A 22,205-nucleotide genomic window follows, 5' to 3' on the forward strand; every position below is an offset into this window, starting at 1 on the left:
AAATCTTCACATGTGCATATGCATGCTTACAAACAAACAGAAATGTTGTAGGCTGTAACCACACACAGAGACGCACAGTCATGCACATGCAATGCACACACACACCCAAACACAAACACACACATGCCTCTGTCCACACACACACAGACATGTTGTGCACATACATATACACACACAACACACACATACACACACAAACATGCATCTGCGCACACACACACACACACACACACACACACACACACACACACACACACACACACACACACACACACATCTGCACACACACACACACACACACACACACACACACACACACACAGACAACACACACACATCTACAAATAAGTAGACAAGTCCAGGCCGCTGTGACTGAGTGGCAGCTGCTTCACAGAGATAAATAGAGACAGGAAAAACAGCTTTGCAGAGATCTGCAAACTACCAAACATCTCTCTCTCTCTGTCCCTTCTCTCATCCTCTCTCTCTCTCTCTCTCTCTCTCTCTGTCCCTTCTCTACCTTCTCTTATCCTTTCTCTCTTTCTCTCTCTCTGTGTCCCTTCTCTTATCTTCTCTCACTCTCACTCTCTGTCTCTGTGTGTGTGTGTGTGTGTGTGTGTGTGTGTGTGTGTGTGTTTTGCTTCTGTGCGTGTCTGTGAGTTTGCATGCATCTGTGTGTGTGTTCTCTCTGCTGGTGGTGGAGGGGGGCATGCTGAGGGTTGTGACAGGCTGTTCAGGGAAGGTCAGGAGCAATGTGTGTGTGTGTGTGTGTGTGTGTGTGTGTGTGCGTGTGTGTGTGTGTGTATGCAATATTACGGATGGGAAAATAAATTGAGTAATACTGTAACCACAGAGCACAGCTCAGCAGAGAAAACACAGTGCCCCTCTCATAAACCAGAAGTGTCAGAGAGAGAGAGAGAGGGAGAGGGAGAGGGAGAGAGAGAGAGAGAGACTTTGACTTTTAAGGTTCCTTTACTGTACCAGTCAAAATTAAACCAAGTAACAATAAAATCAGCCCATATTAAAATCTCACCACCTCGACTCCTTCACAGGCCTGAATGTTCGTAACACTTTCAAAAATGTCCTAGCTGCGGTGTCATAAAACTGAGTAGCACACCTTGCCCCTCTTGTCTAACTGCAGGTCTCACCTGTAGCTCTGGTAACCGGTCCAGTTCATCCAACTCCATCGGGGGCAGGAGGCATTGTTTTGCTTCTTCTAAGATAACCTTTCTGATGTCCGTAATCATATTCTGAATAATCCAGACAGAAAAGTTCTTTGTAAGTCCTGCTACATCTTTCACAGAGTGCCAAAAGCCTGCAACCAATAAATGCTGCAATTTTGTGATGCCGGACAGAGAGAGACGCACTATCTCTCTCTCTCACACACACACGCACACATACTCTCACCCCTACCTATCATTCTTGTATTATTTCTACTACTGTCTATTTTGTGCCCACATGTTTATACATTGTATGCTGTATCTCTGTCTTCTTTTCCTTGTGATACTACTGTGTTATTTGTAACACTAGCTTTGGCAACACTGTACCAAACAGTCATGCTAATAAAGCCCCTTTGAATTTGAATTTGAATTTGAGAGAGAGAGAGAGAGAGAGAGAGAGAGAGAAAGAAAGAAAGAACGATACCACTCAATATGGTATACAGAACCTAGCCTACCTTAAAGTCGTTTTTATCTGAAATTAATAAATACATTTGCCTAAATAAATAATTCCCAGACTACATTTTTAAAGAATTTACTTCACCTAATGCCTGCACTGCAATTCTGTTAAATGACCCCACACTGAGCATGAAGAACAACGGGTTAACATGCTGTTTTGAAATATTGTAAATTGAGCCGCAGGATACACATGTGGCCACCAGGCGGCAGTAGGCCTAAATCTGAGGATTCAGACTGCAATTTGAATAAAGTTTGCCAAAATGCATCACGCACTTCCGTTCCATTTTCTTTTTTTTAAATCAGGAGGTCTGGGTGATCTTTGAAATAGGCGTAGTATAGACTATATAAATTCTACCACTATCGTGACACATTATACAATGTCCATAAAAACATGCTCTTGTAATTAATGGGGAATTAACATGTGCGTAGAAATGTGCTAGTCATTCATATCTAACTGGAGCATGTCTCAATATTATTTATGTATACAATTTCCGAGGGCACGTCAAAATTCGTGACTTGTAAGTTTAATTTGCAAGCGCAAAGTTATGCATTGTGGTTCTTCAGTGTATGTGAGACAGTGTGTATATATTGTGTGTGTGTGTGTGTGTGTGAGAGAGAGAGAGAGAGAGAGATTTATAAACGGTTGCGTTTACGTAAGCATCTTCACAAGTTTTTTGTTTTTTTTCCACACCATGCACACTCGCCTTTGGGAAAGAGCAGAATGTATTATGGTTTGAAACAGTGAGAGACAGTGACTTTGTTATTGTTGGTTGGGAAAAGTAACACCCATGAATCCCATGATCAGCCATGGGCGCATCTGATTGGTTCGTTTGAGCATCGGGCGGAACTAATGCTTCAGCGCCAATTCAAATTTCCATTTGAAAGCGTTTGTAACTGGATTTGAATTGCGGTTACTCGTCTGCTGCGTTGAACAAGTCACTGTCGGAATCATTCGCTGCCGAAAAGTAAGTATATTTTCCAAACGAAATAGCACGTTAGTAGGCATCATGAGATATTGGAAGCATGATACACTTCGGCACATCATTTCATCTAAGATATTTGCCGTCTAGAAGCTAGCATACGTTTCGCAGATAAACATTGTCCTTCGTGCAAGAGCCGATAGAAGCTAGACTACTCAAAGAGTAACGTCAATGCTAATAACGCTTACAATTTTGGTGCTATGTTGACTATCATGGTAGTTTCAAATCGGTGAAATTAGTCATTCATCCAAAATATGGCATTCATTCATTGTGATGTGTTGTTTTTTTCTTCTGGTAAGTCTTGCTGGCAAGCTAAGTGATATGTTAACGTTGTAACCTAACAACGGACGGCAGTGTGCTAACGCTATTTCCATGCTAACAAGGTGGGGTTTTATCTATGGGTTTTATGCTATCCAAGTAGCTCAAGTTATGGCTTATGCAAATCTAACGTTCAATGCTAACAAGAGCGATTGTTATATTATCGAACTAGGGTCGCAAATGTCTTTTGTTGGCATATTTTGATTTAATAATAGATCGTTTTTATGCAAGGTATAACATGTGCTTGATCTCGGTATATTTCCATATGCGACCGTTGTTTTGCATTTAAGTAAGTTATAACGTGGACGTCTTTGTTTCTGCAGCAATCTATCGTCACTATCAAAGATTGCACTAATAGACTTCATCTGAAAGACTGCACCATTGGATTTGGAAACTACAATCATGGATATTCACAAAAAGGTAGCTGTCCATAGTATCTTCTGACCTACTATTTTGTAGTAAGAAAGATTTCCCGGTTCTAACAATTCTCTCTCAACAGAGCAACAAGGAAAACGCTCGTCCCAAACTTGGACAACAGAAGGTCGTCACATCATTTATCAAAAGAACAGCTCCCGGGAAAACTGCGCCTTTGCAGTCCAAGAATGATGGGACGGTTGAGAAGAGGGCGGAACCCACAAAAAAGGCCGAACAGAGAGCCACAAGGGCAGCCGCTGCTAAACCAGCAGCAGAGGCCAAAAAGCCCCAAACACTGACCCAGACCTTCCTCTCTCAACAGTCAGCCAGTTATAAAAAGCTGCTAACGCAAGGTCCAAAGCCTGCACCCTCCGCTCCTCCAAAGTCTCTACGTGGCACCTACAAGGGCAAGGTCGTCCAGTCCAAGGTGGACTGTTTCAGGAAACCCGGTGAAGCCACAACTGCAGCCACCACTGATAAAAAGGTGTTCGCAAAGCCAGCCGTACCCAAGGCTGTCGGCCCGACGCCAGCGACGTTGTCAAGGGTCAAGTCAAAGTCTGTTACCACGTTGCCTGTGAAGGCCGCACCTGCTGTCTCCCAGATTCAACCACGCAGGCCCAAGTCAGTCACCGACGTGCCTCTGAGTCGCCCGGCGAGTAAAACCAACCACGGCCAACCACAAACGGTTGCTACCGTGCGACAGTTCCAGGTCACCAAGCGGCCGGCCACTGCCCGTCCGGTCCCAACAGCGTCGGCGTCGACCAGGCCGGTGACTGGACCGAAGGTGAGGCCTGTCCCTGCCACGGCCAAGAAGGCGAATGAGCAGTCGAGTCAGAACGTCAGAAAACCACCAGTCACCTCCACGAATCAGCGCCCCTCACGCAAGCCTGTCACAAGCACGCTCAGTCACACCAGGGTTGGCATGGAAACAGTGGAGGAGAGAAGGTGAACTACTTCTTCAACTACTCTACCTGTGACGACAAATGCATTTTTGTTCTGTTGTATATATGTTCAAGTTGCATTTAATGCAAAGTGTGTTTTATTTACTTATTTATTTAGTATATATATATTTAGTATATATATATATATATATATATATATATATATATATATATATATAGTATTGTTAGTAATCGGTCATTACACGCACACAAGGGTAGGTCTCTACTGCCACTACATGTGCACTACTAGCGTCATTTTCCAACTATTAGCTGCAGTTTATACATTGATTTTGTAAAATTTCTTCAGCTATGAGGTTAATACACAGGGGCATTTAATATGGTTTCGTTTTTCTAACTCGCATAAAACACTGTCTTGCGGCCTATACACAAAATGCCGTTTATACAAAGGAAATTACTGGATGTCTTGGTAATAGCAATGTAATAATTACAGAAGTATTGCTTTTGTAAAACTGGTCTTACACTATCTACACGTTTCTTTTAGTAGCAGATCTAAAGTGGCTGTAATAATACTAATGCATTCCATTTTTTTTCTAACGGCTGTGTCTCTTTCCAGAGCAAAGTTAGCCGAGTGGTTGGCTGCCAAGGGCAAGACCCTGAAGAGGCCCCCCATCCACAACAGCGCACAGCCGACCCAAAGGACAAGACCTTTTGTCGTGTCCAAAGCGGACCTTCGGCAGAACCAGGAGCCCGTTGAGCCTCATGCCGCTGCTGCAGAGCCCAGTCCAGTTCCGGAGGCCGCCGAGGCAGAACCAAGGCCGGCACTGGAAGTGGAAGCTGTGGCTGAGCTGGAGACGGTGTCAGTGGAGGAGGAAGAGGGGCCGGTCATGAACACGACGCTGGACATGGTGGACAACTGTGAGCTGGACCTGCCAGAAGTGGACGTATGCATGGAAAACGTAAGCAGAGAGAGATGTGGGACTGCCATCCATTATGTTGGATCTGAATTTCAGGATCTAGAACGCGTAGAGATTTCTGTGTGTGTGTGTGTGTGTGTGTGAGAGTGTGAGTGAGTGAGAGATTTGAATGAAGTTCAACTGTAAACTCTGAGGTGGAGAGATATGATGTGAATTAACTGCATCTCCTCCTGTATGAGGAGCATTTGCAATACCGCCAGGAAGCATTTCCATTTAGGACTCTAGCGGATGTGTGTGTATGTGTCAGAAACAAAGAGACGTGTCATGTGGGTTCAGACAGAGTTGTAGAGAGAAGTGACAGTGTCTGGTGGTAATGATATGGTGTAATACTACTTTTTTCCCTCTTATCCATCACAACTAAAAGTACACTTACATCATAACAGGAAATGCACTTACTTATTTACTTATGTATGTATGTATGTATGTATGTACGTATATATGTATAATGTGAAGCTTGCTGCAGTGTTGATGCCCTCTGTCCCTGCTCCTCTATACAGCTGGTGGTGAACCTTTGCGAGGCCCTGGAAGCCATGGAGACACCCTCTACGTGTCAAAGTGCTGGTACAGTCATCACTTCCTTACCGGGAACGATTAAGCCCGCTGACCAGTCAGAAATGGACAATGAGCTGTCTGTTCTTTTGACTACGATATGTTATATTAATCAAGGGAAAGCGGTTGTGTACACTAGTGTACCGTATTTTCCGGACTATAAGTTGCTTTTTTTTATAGTTTGGCTGGTCCTGCGACTCAGGTGCAACATATATATATATATATATATATGTGTGTGTGTGTGTGTGTGTGTGTTTTTTTTCCTCTTCATGACACATTTTTTGTCTGGTGCGACTTATACTCCGATGCGACTTATCGTCCGGAAAATACTGTAATCTTTTGATGTTGTTTTTTTGGGAAAGCGGTTGTGTACACTGGTGTAATCTTTTGATTTTTATTTCAGAACAACATGCTGGTGAGAAGGACACAGTAGCAGAGCAGGAAGCTGCGGGGATGAAGGTGCAAGTAGGGGAGGAAGATGAGGAAGAAAAGATTGAAGACGAGCAGGACGAGATTAAAGAAGCGTCTGCAAACAAGGAGACAGACGACGAGACGTCGACAGAAGAGAAAGAGAGTTCGGGCGAAGATTCCGAGTCGGAGATGGAGGCCGACTCGATCGAGGGGTCAGAATCAGGCAGCGACACGCGTGAAGCAGCTCAGGCAGAGCCTGCCGTTGCAGAGCAAAAAGTGAAGGCAGAAGATGAAGACGAGGAGGCGGAGAACTGTGCCACAAAAACCCCAGAATGCAATGGGGCATCAGTGGTGAAGTTCAGCGTGAGGACGACCCCTTACCTACAGAGGTGAGTGTGTCTGCATAGATAGCATTTTAAACCCTGTGTATGTTTAATATGGTGGGTGTGTCTGCATAGTTAGCATTTTAAACCCTGTGTATGTTTAATATGGTGAGTGTGTCTGCATAGTTAGCATTTTAAACCCTGTGTATGTTTAATATGGTGAGTGTGTCTGCATAGTTAGCATTTTAAACCGTGTATGTATGTGTGTGTATATATATATATATATATATATATAATATATATATATATATATATATATATATATATATTATACTATTCATAATCGTATATAAGTTATTACTATTTTCAACATGTCAACTGTATCTCCCTCTCTTCTCTTCCTCCATAAGAGTGAAGAAGAGGAGTTTTCATTACCTGTTTTTCTCCTTTCCCCTCTTTCCGCTCTTTCCCTGAATTGGAAACCAACAACCCCCTTCCAACGGAAAATGAAACCCACAGCGTTAAGAAGCGCATCGACGGCGAAACATCATCATCAGTTGCTGCCCCCTCCAGCTGCAGTTCGTCCCGGCGCCAACGGCAGAGCGGCGCGGCCGCCATCGGCGACCTGAAGTTCCTGACGCCCGTGCGTCGCTCGCGCCGCATCGAGCGCCAGTCTGCGCGTCTGCCCGCCGCCCTGACGGACCACGACCCCTGCGTGACCTCGCTTGCTGAGCTGGCCAGGCTCGAGGGCGGTGACGGCGAGGCCCATGTCGGCATGGCGACGGCAGCCAACGCCTACATCTACAGGCGGAACCCAGCGCTGCTCGACGAGTTGCCTGACGGAGACCTGACCCGTCTGTAAGGACACGCCTGTTCGAGTGTAAGACTGGCTAAATACACCTGATTCAACCAATCACAAGCCGTTTTAAGGGTCTCAAAATTGTATCTTGCTTTTGATTGGCTGTAAAGCACAACCTGATGCAACCAATCAAAATTATATTTCCTTGCTGGCGGAACTCATGTATGGCATGTACAAATAGGATCAGGTAAACAGGAAGTCGAGCAGATATACATGCATTTTTCTATGGGCACTTTGTATCAGAAGGTAAAGGATAAGCTTTGCTCTTATATATATATATATATATATATATATATATACAAAACATGTTCAACTGTGTCTAACTCACCAATGCAAACTAACAGAATGTAATACATTGCCGTTCTAGCTTCTGCGGGTAATCTAGTGTCAATGGTGTCTCCATTAGACAGTGGGTCCTATTGCAATTCTGCTGCTTGAGGTCAAAATGCACAGTATTTACGTAGATAAGCAGATATGTTTTGGGATGGTTCTTTATCTCTGTGCGTGTGTGTGTGCGGTTTGTCCTCTTGAGTCGTGGGGAAGCACGGTTAATGGCAGTAAATTGTCGATGTGTTTTGAGGTGACGGTGAATGTCGGAGGTAACGTTGTCATGTCGACTGGTGTGTCGTCTCGACGCATTCCTTCTCTGGTACTTAAATGACGGTCACTGAACCGTACTCGCAAGAAGGTTTTATTTGTAGTGACAAGGATGCAAGGTGAGGATCTGCGGAAGCCATTTTAACTAAAGTCTTTGTGTTCAAGAACAAAAAGAGAATTTTCTTGGAAGAGATTAGGAAGCTTGTTTTTACTGTCATTTTACTAATGTTTTTTTTTTTAAAGTGAAGTCTGAAAGCAAGAAACGAGTATCAAATGTTAACAAAAGTATAACAGGCTACGTTAAATGTTTGCATGGGTCAGCTTCCCATTTTTTTATTGTTTAAAAAGAAACTTTTCACAGTTAACTGGGGAAACAAATGATGAAAAAAAGACTTGTAACTTTAAATTTAACTTATGGCTAATTAAACTTGGGGCAACGCTTAATACACCAACACTCATTGTATTTAACATATGGACACTAATAACCGATTTTGATCACACTTTCAAACTTTTCAAGTTCTTGTCACTGTTTGTGCTGTTCGTGTAATTTCCAGCTGTTTATGAGTGTACTCTGTCATTTCCCATCTACAAATGTCCTCTTTTCACCTCTTTATTTGTGGTGTTTGTTTACTCCTTGGTCACAACACTATCGGAGGCTGTTTGTTTAAATACTTTGTTGCCTTCTGTTCAAATAAACTTTTAACCTCTGGAAAGGCTTCTTTAATTACAGTTCAAAGAGTCGTCCGGCTATAATGGACTTTAACTATAATGCTTTTTAAGACATCCTGGACAGTCCAGGACTGTAGAAAAGAAAAACTACTGCTAATACCAGGTAGGTCCTCTCTTTGCTCTCAAAGCAGCCTTGATACCTGATGGCTAGGACTCTACAAGCTGGAGGAAACATTCCTTTGTTATTCTGGTGCATGTTGACATGATTACATCACACACATTCTGCAGATTTGTAGGCTGCGCATCTGGGTCAAACACATCCCAAAGGTGCTCTATTCTATTGGACTTGGATCTGATTACTAAGCCATTGACAGTGTTGGGAAGGTTACTTTGCTTAAAATATATTCCACTACAGATTACTGAATGCATGACCTAACATATTTTGTACCGTAACATCAGCATTGTATTATATTACATAGCAGTGGTTGCGTTAACTTGTAAGACCCATAGTGTCAAAAAACCTATGTGCTATGAAACACAATGACAAAAACAGAACAGAGATGCTTTGTCTGTATAGGCTAAAAGGCTACAAATCCCAAACAAAGTATACGGAGTCTTTGTAATGAATTCCAACAGCACATGGGGAGTTACATGCTGTCAACAAATGAGAACCTAACAAGGCACCCCTGTCAGTCATACCTGTCGAGTAGCCTACTTTGAAAGGTGACATCAAGAGTTGAAGACTTCACAAATGTAGGTTAATGCCAAACATCCACGTTTCAAACGAGTAGGCCTACAGGCACTTCGCTTGTCTTACCATGTAGCTCACCATATCCATTGGCTTGAACGCTAAATATATATGAAGAGTTCAGATGCAAAACCCTCTAAATCCGTCTGACCACTTTTCTTTTAAATGAGCATTTAAATTCAGGCTCCTATAGGTTTTTGCCTATAAATCGATATTTCAGACCAGGAAGAGAGTGGTATTTAGTGGGTTTAGAGGTTAAATTATTTGATTAGCGTATACTATGTGTGGAGAGCATCCCCTCACCATCTTTCTCATTTTTGACATAGGTGGCAGTTAGAGGCTTTTGCATCTGAATCCTTCATATATATATATATATATATGGGTCACGACTTTATGAACATGGGAAATTGCGGGTCCCAAAGCCAGGATGCAGGGGAGTATTGTTGCGCTCAGATGATCTAGAAGTTTAGCCAGGTGCGTTTGAACCAAGAGTTGAAGAGAGAGAGGAGTAGTTCGCACACTGAAAGAAATGACTTAAAACAAAGTCTTCAGAAAGAAAGAGTTTTTCCATTTAATTTTGGGAGCAAGAGCAGACGTTTCAGCCGTCCGGCTATTCTCAATGCTCACAGTGAATCAACTGCAGACATGCAATTAACAAATACCCAGTTGGGTTAAGGGCAATTAAGACACAGGTGTGGTGGGAGGGGCTTTAGGCCAGACCCAGACAACAAGTATAGATGCATTTGTTTTTGTTACAACACTTGTAGACATTAATTTAAAAGAGTTAGTGAGATAAAAGTTTTACAAAAAGCATGATAGATTTAAGTCCTCGTTCATCCCTTTTGGACAAAGGCTACCAAGTTCAAAAATCCAGAAACATTCTCTCTGAAGCAATGTTTTATCCAAGTCCCCACCTCTCCTTTTAGGCGAGATCCTAGAGATCCTTTCCACACCCAGAAATCTCAGGTCAGCAATGGAGTGCCCTGCAGACTGAAAATGACAGGCAAAAGATGACAAGTCTTTTTGCTCCTACCCACATTTAACTTCACTTAGGTCATGAAGAACCATTCCTACTACTGCTTAGCTTGGCTTATTTGTTAGCTAGCTAGCTGATGAATGTGTAGAAATGTTTGAGTCAGTCAAGTGATACAAATTCCAAAACTGACAAAAGACAAAATTGCACATCTGCCAAAAAAACATGGGATAGTGGACCTGTCCACAACTTCAGAGAATACAAATGACATGCTTAATTGTTACGGTTATGAGGGGGGTCCTCGGAATATTTTCTCCTCCAAAAGGGGTCCTTGGAACCAAAAACATTGAGAACCCCTGATCTAGATTGTTAAGAGTAAGGTGCCAGTCTTAGCGGTTTTAAGTCAGTCAGAGTCAGTCTTTTTCTAGTTTTGCCGTTACGACAATATCAAACATGTTTGATATTATCGCAAGTCTTTTGAGTCGTGGCTCATGCAAATAGTGACCTCTCTCCAACACCAAACAGGAAGGGGCAAAGTAGGCGACAGCTGTAGCCTATATGATTATTTGTTATTCTTATAATATTTGTCATTTCTTATACCTATTTAGTCGGCTCTTCCACGTGACAGAACAACTCTATATCGGTTAGGGATGTCACGCATGAAACAATGCTGCAGAAACACGAAAATATGACTGAGTTTAGTATCATTTCAGTTCCTGTTTATCTATTCTATTGCACGATGGGTAATAATTTAAAGGAATCTAGTTGCAGTCTTGTAAATAGTGACCCTGCAAGATCCCTAGTCATTGCAAAATCATAGTACGTGACTATGTCTTTAGATGTCTTGTCTTTAGATGTGAGAGGGTCTGAGACTGTAGTCTTTCAAAAATATTTTCCAAATCTTTGCAAATCTTTCCAAAGTCTGTCAGTGTAAGGGGGGCTTTATGTGTGTGTGGATGTGTGAAAGACATGAAGTACAACATTTGCAGGGGAAATTACCGTTGGCATTAGAGAGAGTGCTAGGAGGAGGCGGCGTGGCAGTGTCAGCATGGACCAGCCTCTCTGAGATTAGGGTTTCTAGAAAATACACAGAGGTAAATTGTGAAAGAGACCATTCAGTTGATCATCGCTTTTAATTATATGCCAATGCGAATTAACAATGTTTCTGATGTCACTGCTCAAAGGACTATATGTCAATTTTAGAATAGAGCGGTTCTCCTTTTGTTTAGAGGTCAAATTGGGTGGTTGTGTTTCAGATGCACATACTTTGTCTAGTGCTCTATCAAGCCAGCTGTTGGGATATCCTCTAGAGCTAAAATTTCTGTATAGGATTCTGGCTTGGGCCTCAAAGTCATTTTTGTCGGAGCAAATCTGGTGCAGTCTAGTGAACTGACTGAAGGGCAGACCTTGTTTCAGAGATGTAGGATGGACACTTGTGGCATGAAGTAAACTATTTTTCTCTGTGTCTTTCCTGTACAAAGAGGAGACAATGTTTCCATCAGTAAGTGAAATACAAGTGTCTACAAAGTTCACACAGGTGGTACTAGCTGAATAAGTAAACTTGATGAATGGTCTTAGGCAGTTAATATACAAGACAAACGATTCAAATTCAGGTAATGAGCCACAAAACAATCATCAATGTATCTTTTGAACAACATGATCTTCTCTAAAAAAAAGGATTGCTATTGAACACATACTGTTCTTCTAAGAAACCAAGATATAAATGGGCATAGTCAGGGGCCATAGTGGCACCCATGGCTGTGCCACTGATCTGGAGGGTCCCAAAGACAGACCAGTTGAGAACCACTGACATAGCATACTACCCACCATCATTTCCGTAACCAATGAATGTAGAGGGATACATTTAACAGGTCGGCCTCTTTTTAAACTGAACTGCATTTCCCTTTTTGTGCTATAAATGCATGCCCATTGTCTACATAAATGACTGGCAACATCCTGCAAGGTGTCCCAATATACAGAATTAATTAACTTGGTGGAGAAAACTCTTTCTGCTTCGGGGAAGTCTTTGCATCCGTCTCCTCCATTATTTCTGCATGCCTCGGCGGATGTTATCCCTGGCATGAATCCTCATGTCAAATCCATTAAGTGGTTTTAATACTGTCCTGTTGTGAGAATGAACACCAGCTCTTAGGTACTCAAGGTCATGGGGTCAAAGGTCATCAGGGGTCCATGTCCTAATGTTCTCCCTCAGTATCTTATCTGTGTCGTTTTCCCATTTTAGTCTTGACTTGACCAGAGCCCGTCTGCGTCAGACATTCTCTGACTTGACAAAAATTCCAATGTTCTAAGGGGATGATGAAACAGAAAAGACAGATATAATGCTTTTAACTTGTCTATAGGGTGACATTAAATTAAATTGGTGGCGATAAAAAAAAAAAAAAATGGGTTTACAACCCATGTTGACCATTTTGGCTCCCTCAGTTGGTTGTGTGTTTTGCAAACTGTTTTCAGAGCTGTATAGAGATATACAGATATAGAATGCAATACCGCCACCTAAAGGGTAAATATTACCACACATGAACGGGCACGCACGTGCCCAATCACTTTACTGGACATAATGTGTTATGAATAGGAATGGTGTGAATAGGTGTGAATAGTGTGTTATGAATAGGAATGGTGTGAATAGGTGTGAATAGTGTGTTATGAATAGGAATGGTGTGAATAGTGTGTTATGAATAGGAATGGGGTGAATAGGTGTGAATAGGTGTGGCCATTCGGGCTCATTTGTATCTTGACTTATCCGTGACTTGTCTGAAGTCTTTGGCGGTAATATTGGCTTAACACGCCCTTTTTTTCTAAACGAAAAGTAACTACATGGAGGACGCGTCTCCGCTCGTTGTCAATTAACCTCGAAGTTAATAAACCAGTTTTACTCCATAATCAGTTTTTAAACTTGAATTCCCCCCAGCATAAAGCGCGCCTCTATCTTTGACAGAGTATCCAGATCACATGACTACTCAAAACAGTTCATCGAGCAATGCATTGTGGGACGAGGACGGACTCCACGCGTTGAATCCTCCAGGCCACACAAAGCAGTGTAGTGCACATTTGAATGTCTATTTAAAATACTTATTTAATACTTATTAGAATATTTTGCTCTCCGGATAGACTTTCCGAAAGTGTAATTATCGGCAACACACAGATAACAATGCCAAATTTCTGCGTGGCGCCGAACTGCACCAAGAAAAGTACGCAAACAGACTTAGCTTTCTTCCGATTTCCAAGGGATGTGAAGAGGTGAGTTTGCGTTAACAGTGTTTAACTGCATAGTTTAACAAAAGTGTTGTAAATGAATAGTCTAGGGTTTAGACACTACTTACATTGCATAAACACGCTAACGCATTAGCTATCCCGCTATCTTTGGACGTCTCGCATCTGTTAGCTTTTCCGTAAAACGCGCAAAGTTAGCAGACATTAGCAAGCTGTCATTAACAGCTAACGTTACAACAGTTAGCACCACTAGAAACATTGAACAAAATGTGCAGCCATAATTACTCTCCCAGCTATTTGTATGCTTTCTTTTGGCAACACAATGGTGTTTCTTTAGTGCTAACGATGTAGTGTGAATGTTTTGGCCTGTGAACACGTTACCCTTCTGGCGAGGTTGGACCTGGACGTTAACATTAACAAGCCTGTGCACGCGAATCTCAAACTCTGAACATGTTGCATCTTTTTCCGCGCTGCTGTCCTATTAGACCAAAGCGAAGTTATGTAGTTGGGGTATAGACCATAGACGTGTGTATCATTGAGTTTTAACGGTCGACAACATATTAAGCAAATGTTTTAGTAATGGCGCGAATAATTAAAAGTACGGTTAGCCTACTGAAGATGACGTGACACATTACGTGTTTTGATGCAGTGAGAATTATGGGAAGTGAAGTTCATCGTGCCCATTTTTGGATGTGTTTATTATTATTATTATTATTATATTATGTTAGGACTGTGTACAGGCACCAGTGTATTTTTTATGCACACAGTGAAGGATGGTCTCTATGTCAAACAATTAAGAAATGTCTCTATGAGCTCAAATATTCACAACCTTTCATTACGATTTGGTGTTAGAATATAGAGGACCCCCACACACACATTTATTGACATTTAAAAATGTAACAAAATGTGTCAACTTGTTTTTTTTTTTCTTCCCCACTACACGGATAGATGTCACGAGTGGGTGGAAAACTGTCGGCGTGCCGACCTGCTGGCCAAAACGCCGGACCAGCTGAATAAGCACTACAGGCTGTGTGCAGCTCACTTTGACCCCAGCATGATCTGCAAGACGGTAAGTGGACACTGGTGCCAGCCAGTGGATATCCTGGCAGATGCAAGGCATTCTGTGAAGATGAATTAGGGACGTGACGCCCACTGAGATAACATGTACAATGCTGGTTATGCTAACTTTAGCAGACTGTCGCTATATTAGGCCATCAATACCATATTATTTTAATTCTTCGATTTTAAGATAAGGAGCCGATATTGCAAAGCATTGCAATTTATTTCGCCAATGTATATACACTGTGTCTCAAAGGTTTTTTATTCTCCCCATATAGTCACTTAGATGTAGGAATACTCAGCAAAATCAGTCTGTTCAGAAACCCAATACACAGCACATTGTCTCATGAGGAAGCTTCCCCAACACACATATTGCACACTGCCCTCTCCCCACATACACAGCACACTATCCCATCTCCCCTTTCATCCCCCCAACACACACACCAAGACCCCTGGCAGTTGGGTTAGCCCCTTGAGCCGTGGATCTGCCCAAGGTTTCTTCCTTGGTAAGGGAGTTTTTCCTTGCCCCTGTTGCTCTTCGGTGCTCCTTGTTGGTGCCCCCACCCAATCTCAATCCTCCCCACCTTTTTATGCAGCCCTTGCCACTTAATCTACTAAACCCCTCTTCTACTGCACTTTTACCCCCATTAATGCACAAATAGGCTGACACCAGACATAATTTCTATATGCATGTGACAATAAACTTCCTTGTATCCTTGTAACCAGCGTGCCAAAAGTCGCAAGTCTAATTAAAGCTATTTTAATAGCAATCGAAATTTAACACCATGGCAACACTTTAGCACACCCATTGATGCTCCCACATGTAAAACGATAGCTATAGTTCATGAGAACTTTGCTTGTTGACAGACTGTGCACTTTGCTTTTTAAGTCCGGGCCCCTATCGCTTTTGGGTCCTCGAGTTGAGCTGTGTCATGGTAGTGAGGTGAGAACCCTGGTGGGCAGCCATTTTGCACTGCTTAGGAGGGCAGGAAGGCGGTCAGCACACACCACTGAAGAGTCCTCTGAGCAGTGTGAGCAGGGGCACCATCTTCAACAAACACCAGTTCTGAATGCTTATGGGCTCTGACTTTTCTTTCTTAACCAAAGTGGAAGCAGTGCCTGCTGCACAGAATGTAATGGTAGTTCACAAAGTGCAGCTGAGTATTCATTTTGGAGTGCTGTGTGCAGTTCAGAGAGGCCTGAAGGCCTATCCTGACTTTTTGTTTATTTTTTCCAGGATCGGTGTGAAAGAACTAAGAAGAGAGTCATAGAGCTAGGTGACCTTGGAATGCGTAAGGGATAACGGCCACCGAGGTGTCCCTATCTACGGATTAATTAATAGACGATGTAGAGGCAAAATACTCCCCAGCGTGCAGCCTCCGCCAAGTTCATTAATTCCGTATGTCAGGACACCGCGAAGGCCATTATTATTCCGCTTATCCACCAGTTGCCACTATAGTCATGCCTTAATAACCTGACTCTCGCCAGATGAATTTCGTTCCGCCTAGCTCCACTCACATCCATCTGGGATCGGTTCCGTTGAGAGTGATTTTGGCACAAGATTGTATGGTAGAGCCAATCAGGACGCAGGGCGGGAGTTTCATAGATGTGACGTAGCGTAGAATCGACTGTGAGACTGTTCTCAGCGTCACGGGTTGGCTTCGATGTAAGTGGTTGAAGTAGCACGTCAATAGATGACGGACAAGTGGCTTATCCAATCTTATGTAAGGATTTTTGATAAGGCCCAGCCTTCTGAAGCACCACTCCAATGGATCGATCCCAGATGGATGAGTGGAACTAGGCGGAACGAAATTCATCTGGCGAGAGTCAGGCTAATGCCTTTATACCACACAAAAGAAACAAGCAGTACAATTTAAAAAGAAGCCAACTTGTTCAGTTTGTATTGTACTTTCTTTGGTCCTGACAATGATAACGGAGGGAAGTTAGCTTGTTTACAGTTGATTTCATTGTTGCGAAGCCTGCTTCCAGGCTCAACCATCGTTCACTATGGTTGTGATAGTTACCATTCAATGAGCATTGGAACAGTCTACTTCATAGGTGTCATATATAGTCATTTTCAACGTTTGATATGTTGTCTGCGTCCTTTCGCAGTTAAATATGAGTTTACAAGATTTGCAGATTTCACATTCTGTTTTTATTTGCATTTTACACAACGTCCCAACCTTTTTTGATTTGGGATTGTACAATGACTTGCTATGTGTATGTTAATTACTCTATTATTTGTGTCACCCTAGTTTCTCAGTTCTTCCTCTATTTAGAGCAATAGGAGTTTAAAGAAGTCAATTAACTGCTTTATTGGTCATTTCATAGAAAGCGTGTTTTTTTTTTTTTTGTTCCATTTAGATTTAAAATATGGAAAAGGTGCCAAAAGTCTGTTTGAGTGAGATGTGTGTTCTTTAATGCTTGTAGGGTCCATTTCGGACAGTTCTTAAGGACAACGCAGTTCCCACCATATTTGATTTCAGTGGCCAGAACAAGAAACTGCACAAAAACCGCAAACGTGTCAAAGTTCTGGTGAGTTTTTTATTTTTTTGTAATTATTATTGATATTATTATTGATATTATTAGTTACACAGAGATCTTATGTTTTGCCGTTGGTTGACGGCTTCTCATAGTGACTCAATCTCAAATCACAGTTTCTCATGCAGAGTCTCAGATTGAATGTTATTTCTCATTCTGTAATTCGCTTTGGATAAAAGTGAAGTACAAAATTAATAAACGTAAACGTAAATCTACCTTGTCTGAGTTTTTTATAAAACAGTACGGTGCACTGCAGCCGTATGATATTTAACAACAACAGAAGCCTGCATGAGTATCCTGCGTGTTTATTAAAGTAGCCCCACAGTATACCTCTATAGGGTTCAACAGTGACCCCTGATGTCCTAGCTTTAGTTTAAGGTGGTCTTGCAAGGATGGATGCTTATTTATTTATTTATTTATTTATTTATTTATTTATTTATTTACTTACTTCTTATTTATTTATTTCTTTACTTCCTCTCATCTATTTGTTTACTTTTCTTCCCCACAGACAGAAGAAGAAGTCAGAGACATTAAAGAACGTAGATGTAAGTGACCAAGTTTGCATTATGTCTCAGCTTATGAAGCAAATCCCTATCTTTTATCAGCTGATAGATCTGTGAGTGTGTGTGTGAAAGGGAGACACAGAGATTTTCACCGTATGGAATTGTTATTTCTTCGAAAGTAATGCATGAAAACAACTTTATAAATAAGTCAAAGACTTACACTGTGTGTGTGTGTGTGTGTGTTCAATTTTCAGTGGAAGAGGAGGCGGAGGCCAATAAAGAGGACGAGGATGTGGAAGACATGGAACAGGATGCCGTTCCTCAGCTATCCCAAGAGGAGCAGGAACTCCGGGAATACCTGCGTTCTCTGTTCGAGATCCTGCTTCTGCTCGGCAGGCAAGGAATTCCGCTGATCGGACACACAGTGACCGCCCCCCTCTCGTCCACCGTGGAGAAACTGAAAGATGCGGGCAGTGATGCTGCTGCCGTCGTCGAGGGCAACCAAGAGAAAACAGACGCGAATGGCAACGGCAACAGAACCGGGCAACCGTGGACCTTCACGCCTCTGAGCAACTTCCAGGCACTGGTGGAATTCCGGATCAGCGCCGGCGATGAGGCGCTCCGTCGGCGGTTCGAAGGCGCGGCGACAAACTCCGAGACGTGCCCGCCGGAGACGCTGCTCAACATGCTGAACGTGGCCGGCGCTTGCATCCGCGAGGACGTCCTCCGCGACGTGCAGCTCTTCTCGCTGATCGCCGGCGAGCCCGCGGAAATGTCGTCAGATTTCGCCGGCAAAGAGAGCAGCCGCGACGTCCTCCTCCCGATCTTCGCCCGGTTCGTGGACGTTTCGACGGCGGTGGCCGCGGAGCAGGCGAGTCCCAGGGAGGAGCTCCTGGGCTTCGTGTCGCTGGAGTGCGACGGCGACACGCTGGCCGAGAGGCTGCTGACGTACGTGACGGACACGTGCGGGCTGGACATGGACAAGTGCCGCGGCTTCGCGTACGACTGTGGTGGAGGCGGGCATCGCACGCCGCTGCGCAAAGACGCGGCGGCAACGCATCTCCAGGCGACATCCGGGCGGTCGCGGCGACGCGCTCTGGTCGGGCTGTGGCCTCAACACGCTGCTGGCCGAGAGCGCCGGCACTCCGGGCACGCAGGTCGTCGTGGCGACGCTGAGCCGCGTGGATGCGCTCCTCCGCAGCTCGCCAGCGCTACGCCTGGAGCTGGAGCGCACCGTGGCGACGAGTTTTCGCGACGACGAGGACATGGCCCGCGAGCTCCTCACCGCTTGCCGTCGCGGCCGGTGGGGCCGGCGCCACAACGCCTTCCAGCTGACCTCTGACCTCCTGGAGCCGCTCAAGCTCTGCCTGGAGTCGGTCTGCGACAGCAGCCACGACCAGCGCTGGAGCGAGCGCGTGGTGCGCGACTGCCTGGCCCTCTCCGAGACGCTCAACGACTTCGAGTTCCTGGCCGCGCTGGTGGTGCTCAAGAACGTGCTGTCGTTCACGCGCGCCTTCGGCCGCAACCTGCAGGGCGGCGCCATGGACGTGCACCTGGCCACCAGCAGCGTGACGGCCGTGCTCCACTCGCTCATGGAGGTGGCCGACAACATCGACGTCTACCACGAGTTCTGGTTCGAGGAGGCCGTGCTGGTGGCCCAGTCGCTGGGCATCCCTGTGCGCGTGCCGCTGCGCCACCTCCGCAAGTGTGCCGGTGGCGCCGAGCCGCAGCCCGAGGGCTACTACAAGGAGCACCTGACGGTCCCGGTGGTCAGCTACGTCATCTCGGAGCTCAACGACCTGTTCTCAGAGACGCACCTGAAGGTGCTGCGCTGCCTGTCGCTCATCCCCGCCGTCATGGGCCAGCTCAAGTTCGCCGCCGACGTCGCCGAGGAGACGGCCGTGGCCGAGGTGTACCGCCGCGACCTGCCCAGCCCGGACACGCTGGCCACCGAGCTGCAGTGCTGGCGCGTCAAGTGGAAGCACCGGAGCAAAGGCGTGCCGCTGCCCGCCAGCATCGGCGAGACGCTGCGCCTCGCCGACGTCAAGTTCTTCCCCAACCTCGACGCCCTCCTCGGCGCGCTCTGGAACCTTCCCATCCTCAACCCCGAGGAGGGACCGCAGCAGCAGAAGAAGCCGCAAACGCCGCCGCCGCAGAAACCGCAGGAGGAGACGACGCCGGCGGCAGAGCCAGAGCCGGAGGTTGCTGTTGACGGCGACGATAACGATGATGACGACGACGACGATGGCGGCGCCGGTGACGGCGCCGGCGCTGGCGGCTGCGGCGGAACTGCTCGGAGCCGACTTCAGGCGTACCTCCGCGACACTCCCGTGCGTCACCGGTGCTCATGGCTGGCGCTCATCTACGCCAGCATGGACGCGCGGCACGACCCCGACCGCATGGTGGAGGCCTATTTGAAACTGCACCCAGACAACAACTAAACGCTGGACTTCCCATTCCAAAATGACGAGTTGACCTGTACGTGTTCATATGTAAATACAGTGTTCTATTCTGTTGCTTTCTTCTTTTGCCTTTTAAAAGGATTTGGCTAGACGTGGGAGAGTGGCTGAAATGAAATTATTTTCTTTCGGCAGTGAATAGATTCTCTTTATAATGTACCTATGAGGATTAATAAAATGTTTATCGATCCATTTAATTGTCCTTAGTCATTAGTGCTTTCTGAATTTGCATGCAAAATTGTTTTTGAAACTTTTTATGGACACAGACCTCTAAGTAAGTGGATGTACTCTGCTGCTAACTGCATAGATTTCCTCAATCCTCATCTTAAAGCCTTAAAGCGCTTGAACGTCTCTTTAAAAATAAACGAACAATCCTCCCGTTCACTCATCATCTGTGTCAGCGGATAGGTTGTGACGGCCTGCCTGTAAACATTACATACATACATACATAATCAAGGATAATTTCAATGGTTTTCCATTCAAATAGAATAATTTATGTTCTCCAGTTTTTAATAAGAAGCTCATTGTTTTATTGTAATTGCACAGTGTATTGTGGATAATAGGATATCTGGATGTACCCACCGTCAAAAAGGATAGGGACATCTGGAGGGGGTAGAGGGGACTCCACAGGCTCATATCCATTACTCTGATTACTACCCAGAGTCCGTTTCCCAAAAGCATAGTAGCTATCTATGATATGGAGATCTATGATCGCAACTACCTTGCCAAATGTGAGTCTGTATGGTTGAGTTGTGCATGCACTTAAGCTTCATATTGTCACACATCACATTTTAAATTTTAGAAAATGGAAAAATAAAAAACGGATGTATTAGCTCTTGCTAAAATGTGACCAAAATGCCACTGAATATTATAATGGAGTTCAAGCCAAACCGCTGCAACTCTGCCATCAATCATTTTAAGCCCGCCTAACGTCTCTATACACGATTTGATTGCCCTGATAGAAGTTTAATTTTTCCAGCTCACAAGCCAACGGAGAGTTGCTAGACTAGCCCTGGCAGCAAATGTAATTGCTGCCGCTAGGGTGCGTCTAGATTTCTAGGCTAGAATAAATATGGATATTTAGTATGAACCATATAAACAGTATATACAGCTATGTGTAGTGTGGTAACAGTACCATTGTAGTGCAGAGACAGTAACATTATAATAGTATTAAGAATAAGTGTGTAAAAGATGAAGAGAAGTAGAATATGGCTATTTATAAGTGCAATTACAGTATGTACATTTGTAAATAAATAGACACTATGGATGGGATAGGGTAGTGCAGTTGTGGGGGGGCTGGGGGATATTCGCCTCCTTGTTGTCCCTGTCAAGGCTGCCATGGTTGTGGACACCTCAACAGGCACAGGCAAGGAGGCATCAGGCAGGGGCGGGGGGTGATGGGGGCTAGTTTGTTGGATTTCACCGGGATGCAGAGGGTTTAGTAGGGTGATAGTCGCAGGAAAGAAGCTTCCTCTGAACCTGCTGATACAGGTGAGGAGAGACCTGTAATGCCTCCCGGAGGGGAGTGGGGTGAACAGTCTGTGGTTGCGGTGAGAACAGTCTTTAATGATGCTGTGCGCCTTACGCAAGCATCACTTGCCCTGGATGGCCTCGATGGAGGGGAGTGAGGAACCGGTGATGCGTTGGGCAGTTTTCACCACCATCTGCAGTGCTTTTCAATCGTGGGCAGAGCAGTTGCATACCGAACTGTGACACAGTTGGTGAGGATGCTCTCGATGATGCAGCGGTAGAAGTTCATCAGGATCTGGGGAGACAGGTGGACTTTATTTAGTCTCCTCAGGAAGACGAGACGCTGGTGACCCTTCTTGATCAGGGTAGAGGTGTTGAGGGTCCAAGAGAAGTCCTCAGAAATGTGAATACCCAGGAACTTGAAGCTGGTGACACGCTCCACCTTAGTCCCGTTGATGAGAATGGGGGTGTGTGTGCCAGCTTTAGACTCTTTGGTCTTTTTGGTGTTGAGAGCCAGGTTGTTGTCAGTGCACCACGATGTAAGGTGCTGGA

At 44.6% G+C, this 22,205-nt stretch overlaps 3 protein-coding genes and 1 long non-coding RNA gene across 4 annotated transcripts in view; 2 read left to right on the forward strand and 2 right to left on the reverse strand.

Moving 5' to 3' along the window:
* LOC125297957 (tumor necrosis factor ligand superfamily member 14-like) overlaps positions 1-1,218 on the reverse strand; it is a 17,873-nt gene extending 16,655 nt beyond the window's left edge. Inside the window, exon 1 of the mRNA XM_048248546.1 lies at positions 1,146-1,218. The gene's annotated coding sequence lies outside the window, so the exon portion shown is untranslated. The remainder of the gene's footprint in view (positions 1-1,145) is intronic.
* Positions 1,219-2,421: 1,203 nt separating this feature from the next.
* si:ch211-266i6.3 (cytoskeleton-associated protein 2) lies at positions 2,422-8,336 on the forward strand. Its single transcript, XM_048247087.1, has 7 exons — positions 2,422-2,638; positions 3,295-3,391; positions 3,471-4,330; positions 4,901-5,243; positions 5,759-5,822; positions 6,214-6,610; positions 7,064-8,336. Exons 2-7 carry the CDS (start codon positions 3,374-3,376, stop codon positions 7,404-7,406), a joined length of 2,025 nt encoding a protein of 674 aa, XP_048103044.1. The 5' UTR covers positions 2,422-2,638; positions 3,295-3,373; the 3' UTR covers positions 7,407-8,336.
* A 1,628-nt stretch (positions 8,337-9,964) lies between these two features.
* LOC125298214 lies at positions 9,965-13,234 on the reverse strand. The gene is made up of 2 exons (XR_007194188.1): positions 11,390-13,234; positions 9,965-10,407 (listed from the first exon to the last, which is right to left on the reverse strand). It is a non-coding gene; the product is annotated as an uncharacterized LOC125298214 (long non-coding RNA).
* A 184-nt stretch (positions 13,235-13,418) lies between these two features.
* On the forward strand, positions 13,419-20,375 carry LOC125298213 (52 kDa repressor of the inhibitor of the protein kinase-like). Its single transcript, XM_048248916.1, is given in 6 exon segments — positions 13,419-13,648; positions 14,570-14,690; positions 17,111-17,215; positions 17,730-17,766; positions 17,979-18,733; positions 18,735-20,375. Coding segments are annotated over 6 exon segments (2,538 nt in total). The 5' UTR covers positions 13,419-13,559; the 3' UTR covers positions 20,166-20,375.
* Positions 20,376-22,205: the final 1,830 nt, after the last annotated feature.

Source organism: Alosa alosa, chromosome 7, assembly GCF_017589495.1.
Source record: "Alosa alosa isolate M-15738 ecotype Scorff River chromosome 7, AALO_Geno_1.1, whole genome shotgun sequence".
Classification (NCBI taxonomy): domain Eukaryota; kingdom Metazoa; phylum Chordata; class Actinopteri; order Clupeiformes; family Clupeidae; genus Alosa; species Alosa alosa.

What these genes read in the sequence shown, in the direction of transcription:
- si:ch211-266i6.3 (XM_048247087.1), top strand. An exon ending in GAAACAGTGGAGGAGAGAAG is followed by an intron (nt 4,331 to 4,900) that starts GTGAACTACTTC and finishes GTCTCTTTCCAG; the next exon opens with AGCAAAGTTAGCCGAGTGGT. An exon ending in TGGACGTATGCATGGAAAAC is followed by an intron (nt 5,244 to 5,758) that starts GTAAGCAGAGAG and finishes TCCTCTATACAG; the next exon opens with CTGGTGGTGAACCTTTGCGA.